Below are 5,252 nucleotides of genomic sequence, written 5' to 3'. Positions count from 1 at the left end.
CAGATTCATGCCCGAAAACTAGAGTTAAGATCAGATAAGGCCTGATTTGGGCCGATTCTTAACCATTTCCAGCCGATCTGGAACGGAATTGGCTAGACCTGATTTGGTTCTTGGGTTCTTTTATTTAAATCCAGGATGTGACCCAAGACTGATATCTTTGTTAACTCTTGTGAGGTGCTTTGTCTTCCACTAACTTTTGAAGATTCCTTTTGGGACCAATTTTCTTATCTTTGTTCTTTGCAGAAGAGGATGATGGAGTGAAATATATGTATGGTTTGTGTTTAGCTTTTCTGGTTTTAAGTACTTCAACTAGTTGGTTATGTATGGTTTTAATAGTGTAAGAGAGAATCTTACTATCTGACAAGTGGTAGTTTGAAATTAATGTGGAAGGTCATGCACTATTAGGTAGAAGTTAGTTGTAAACGATGATCTGGAAATGCACATCAAGCATGAGGCACTAATAATATCGCATGGATTTATAGAAGAATTTATAAAAACATCTCAGTTACCAAAAAAAAAAAAAATCTATTTATGTGGGGCAGTACAAATGGTAAGAGAGGCACAAAAATTCCTCCTCACCATTAGTAGTGAGGAGTTGAAAGAACTATAAGAGGGTAGTTTAAATGGCTTGAAATACCAGTAGCTTCTATCATATCTAAGTCCTCCCCACTCAATCGGAGTCAATATGAGCATCATTCAAGAACCTCTTTAGTTTGAACTTCTCGGGTTCATCCTAGGATACAGGGTCCCTTCTAATGGCCCATGCATTGATTATTACTATTGCATTGGTTGGAATATCAAACCCTTATATATTGACATTTTCTGTCAATTAACGCGGAATCAATAATGAGAGTGAATGATGCAGTCTTAGTGTCTCTTTAATCACTGCATTCAAATAATGCATTTGTTTTATATTAACTTCTGTAATATTCGCTTTGCCCCTTGTGACTCCCCTAACTTCCTCTTGAACTTCTTTCATGACTTCTGGATGCTTTAAAATTTCTGCCATTGTCCATTCTAGAAGTATACTTGTGGAATCAGTTCCGGTGCCAAACATATCCTACAGAATAAAAAAGACAATGAAAATAATTAACACAATTTTAGTTTGAACAACAACACCCTTGGCCAATATAATGGCTTTGATGTTAAATTCCAAAGAGGAATTCCATCGGGCTCTGTAGGTGAGATTTTTTTTTTTTTTTAACTTACCAATATAATGGCTTTGATGTTATCGTTCCAAATAGGAATTCCCGAGGTCCTGTCCTTTTCAATCTGAAGGAGTGAGTCTACCAAGTCAGTACCTGCATCATTATCATGGTAGTTCTTTTTTCTATGTCCATTTCTGTGTTCTTGAATCACAATATCAAGAGAAAAATCTATCTCTACAGAAGTCTTCTCCATCCTTTTCTCCAACCGATTTACATAATTCACCCAGCCAAGCCATGGTATGAAGTCGGCTATATTAAAAGTTCCTAGCAAATATCCTATTTCCCTAAACATTCCTTTAGACCTCGGACCACCACCCTCTTCTCCACCATACTTCTTCCCTAGAGCCATCCTATAGATGGTTATCATTTGCTAGGAGGTGATGAAGATGAACTAAAGCCTTGGATTTTTTCAATTAGTGTTATTGCCTCTTTTTCCATCACTTTGCCTGCACCAAAAAAATCATCCACTGTCACAAAAATATACAGATGACACCAATGAACCAATTCCTGCTAGCTACACCTCTATCACCCAAATGAAAAGCAATTATAACAGCCTCAATTACCAATATATAAATAACTCAGTTAATATAAACCAAGTGATCTTCTCCTATATAATCTGAGCTTTCAATTGTTTTGAACTGATTATTGGCTGTGATGAGAGAGACGGTTGAGTACTGCGGTAGGTTCTGCAACTATGTGTAGATCTCTGCTTTTTGAAACAGTATGGCTTCTAACGGTCTTCTGAAAAAAAAAAAAAGAAAGAAGAAGATACCCTATAGGATGATTTAAAACAAAATAACATTTGAAAGGGTAATAAAGGATAAGCACTAAAATTTCACGACAAAAAATAAATACTAGTTCAAAGATTTTCTGCATTATTGTACTGTTTGAAAGGTCTTTTGGAGATTTTAGCATTCTCAAGAAATTCTTATATCCTATGACATTTAACAAGAAGAACTAACATTTTCACATGGCACAATGAATTAATAGATCATACAGTAACTTGGCCTTTTAGGATTTTGGTTTCTCTTAACCAACTGTAAGAAATAACATGTTGAAATGGCACTATAATGATAGTTCTAACAATAACTTCCCCACAGACCCCATTCCCTGGGTTTTTCCTATTTGTGATCAAACACCCAAACCAGCAAAAGCTTAACTCCAAACTGATAAAAAGGAAAATTCATTACCTTCTTGAAATCAATGTTGGTCGTGGAAAGTAGAGGGAAGAAGCAAGAAACTGGAGAGGAGCTTCCGGCTGAACGAGGGAGCGGCAGCTGTGTTTGGTCGCCACTTCGAACCAGTTCGAGAAGATAATAGAGAAGGGAAGTTGTAAGAAGAAGGAGAGACGTGAAACAAGAAGATCGAGAAGGGAAGACGGAGAAAGGAAGGGGTGGCTGAAGCTTCTGGCTGAACGAGGGAACTGCTATCTATCTATTAATACGGTCTAGTGGGAAGAGAATCATGTTATCCTATCTATTTACCATTGTGACTAGGGGAGAAAAGGCAAGAAAAAATGAAAAAGTTGGGACCACCATCATGTGAATTTCTACCCCCACTCAAGTTGCCTACAATTATTGTAATGTTTCCATGCTTTGAAGTTAAAAGACGATCCTCAATTCCAATGGGTTCCACCATACACCGACCACCAATAATGTTGTTTGCTCTTCCTTAAACCAATCCCACCCTACTTCCCTCATTCACCCATATTATGATCCTTTATGATTAACTCAAATAGAAAATGGAAACACTACTTTCTTCCACTACCCCATATATGTTTCTAAGCTTAGAAGTTAAAAGACAGTCCTTTTTTTTTTTTAGCTTGAAGGTCAGATTTTATAAAAAAATATAAGAAAAGAAAAGGGAATATATTACAAGAGCCTGAAGCGAGCCTCGACCTTTGGCAATGCCATCAGCAAAGGCTCACAATCGCTATCTCAGAAATCTAAAGCGAGTACGACTAGCTTCGTCAATAGCCAACTCATCCCTGATACGGGGAGGCAGCGAGACATCATCATATGATGATCCTGATTTTGCCGCTTCTTTCGCCAAAAAATCAACCACTGGATTGGCTTCTCTATAGCAGTGAGAAATCTTCCAGTCAATAGAATTTAAGTAACTGAGGGAATGGTTCCATTCTTGAAGAGCAAACCATGGAATAGATCTGTGATGAAAAAGGGAGACAGCCGCAGAGCAATCCGATTCGATCCACAGCCGTTGGATGCCTTTATCTTTAGCCAAATTAATTCCCTTCAAAATACTCCAAATCTCTGCAGCAAAGCTATTGGAAATTCCAAAGAAAATTTGATAACTGATCAACACTTTTTTTTCATGGTCTCTAAGGACACCTCCAGCTCCCGCTCGTCTCGGATTCCCGAGAGCACATCCATTAGAGTTAAGCTTCATCCAAGAGCAACTAGGCTTGCACCAGTGGATCTCCATAATAGAGGAAGGGTTCTGGCTAGCCATTTCAAGGTGAAGCCTCCAACATATAATGAGATCAACAACACCCTTTGGGTAAAATTTCAGCCTGCTGCACAAAAAACCTATCTCCCTTTTAATGCCAATTAGAAGCATGGCAGCGCTTCTCTTTATCCCCTCAAATCTTCGCTGATTTCTTTTATTCCATATTGTTGTTAAGGTAGTAAATAGACTGGTGAACCAGGCTTCCTTCAGACACCAACCTTTCCCCTTATTCTTCCACCAAGAGACCATCTCAGACACTGATGCTTTACCCGGCCAAATGACATTAGAGAACTCGGCAATTTTGCTCCTTAATGTAGATGAGAACTCACATTCAATAAATAAGTGGAAGAAGGACTCAGAGCTTGCCCCACAAAGGTCACACCTTGAAGGGAATTGAATCCCTTTGGCATAAATGAGATCATCAACGGGAAGCTTACCATGAAGCCATCGCCATCCCAACAAGGAGAGCCTAAGAGGTAAATGATTCCACCTAACAATCGAAGACCATGAAACTGCTGGAAAAGGCACTCTCAAACAGTCCCAGGCAGATTTAGTAGAGAATAGGCCCATTGGATCTAAACTCCACACACACCTGTCCTCCGAGGGCAAGGAAGGGAGGTTGATCTAATTTATTCTTTGAAAAGTCTCCCGAAGGAAAGTCAATTGCACTGAAGGCAGCGACCACTTGCCATTTTTAGTAAATAACGCCACAGGGTGGGAGAGATTAGAGAAATCATCCTCATCCAGGTTGTACTGGCTGCGAATGGACTTTGGCCCGAGCCAATTATCATTCCAAAATTCAATGTTATTGCCGCTGCCAATGATCCATCTCTCGTGATCAGAGATAAAATTCCACATTTTTTTTTATTCCAGGCCAAATAGAGGAAGATTTGTAAGATCTTCTGAAATGACTAGAGCCAAACAAAAATCTAGCCCGAATGAGTCTGCTTAAATGAGAATCTTCATGCTTAATTTTTCAAGTGAGTTTAGCTAATAGAGCCATATTGACTTCGTGGAGCCTTCTATTCTTTGAGCCTTTTTTGCTTTAGAAGAATCTATCTCCCTGTCCAGATAAAATTTCGCATCCATTTTTCAAGGCATTTGATAAGAGCTGCAGACCACCAGTAAATCGAGTAGCTGTGAAGAGGCATTCCAGATATGACCAACTTCACAAGCTCGACTCTTCCCACCATGGAAAGGAGCTTTCCTTTCCAACCAGTCAGCTTGGCTTTAATCTTATCCATCACAGGGAGAAGGGGATATTTTTTTTAACTCGCCCTTGAAAAATTTCGACTCCAAGATACTTTGTTGGAAAAGTGCAACAAGGAACGGCTAGCTCGTCAGCAATCCATTGCTTCCTCACAGGAGGAATTTTTCTCACAAATAGTTTGCTTTTTTCCAAATTGAAAAACTGCCCTGAGCATTTCTGGTAAATGGAAAGGAATGAATTTAAATTCCTGACATACCTCTTTGTAGCATTAATAAAGATGAAGATATCATATGCGAATAAGAGGTGAGTGGGCACATCAGCTCCGCGAGGTCCAGCGAGTGGCTTAATCATACCTTTAGCAGATAAAT

The 5,252-nt window shown here is 39.0% G+C and overlaps 1 protein-coding gene across 3 annotated transcripts; it reads right to left on the bottom strand.

The window, feature by feature from the left end:
* Nucleotides 1–450: 450 nt before the first annotated feature.
* Nucleotides 451–2,630, bottom strand: LOC122071353 (cytochrome P450 736A117-like). 3 transcript variants are annotated; one of them, XM_042635689.1, is made up of 4 exons: nucleotides 2,399–2,630; nucleotides 1,772–1,949; nucleotides 1,210–1,654; nucleotides 451–1,060 (listed from the first exon to the last, which is right to left on the bottom strand). In XM_042635689.1, exons 3-4 carry the CDS (start codon nucleotides 1,573–1,575, stop codon nucleotides 830–832), a joined length of 597 nt encoding a protein of 198 aa, XP_042491623.1. In that variant the 5' UTR covers nucleotides 1,576–1,654; nucleotides 1,772–1,949; nucleotides 2,399–2,630; the 3' UTR covers nucleotides 451–829. The 3 variants fall into 3 exon arrangements, with proteins under 3 accessions (XP_042491623.1, XP_042491625.1, XP_042491624.1); XM_042635691.1 differs by having other exon boundaries at nucleotides 1,772–1,946; XM_042635690.1 differs by lacking the exon at nucleotides 1,772–1,949.
* Between the last annotated feature and the right edge of the window lie 2,622 nt (nucleotides 2,631–5,252).

This window comes from Macadamia integrifolia, unplaced genomic scaffold (assembly GCF_013358625.1).
Source record: "Macadamia integrifolia cultivar HAES 741 unplaced genomic scaffold, SCU_Mint_v3 scaffold_211A, whole genome shotgun sequence".
Taxonomy (NCBI): Eukaryota; Viridiplantae; Streptophyta; class Magnoliopsida; order Proteales; family Proteaceae; genus Macadamia; species Macadamia integrifolia.
This window is presented reverse-complemented; position numbering and strand designations above follow the sequence as displayed.

Bases quoted from the DNA above. Each gene is read 5' to 3' on its own strand.
- LOC122071353 (XM_042635689.1), bottom strand. From the start codon at position 1,575: ATGATAACCATCTATAGGATGGCTCTAGGGAAGAAGTATGGTGGAGAA. The intron at 1,061-1,209 runs GTAAGTTAAAAA...TTTATTCTGTAG, and splicing joins ACATCAAAGCCATTATATTG to GATATGTTTGGCACCGGAAC.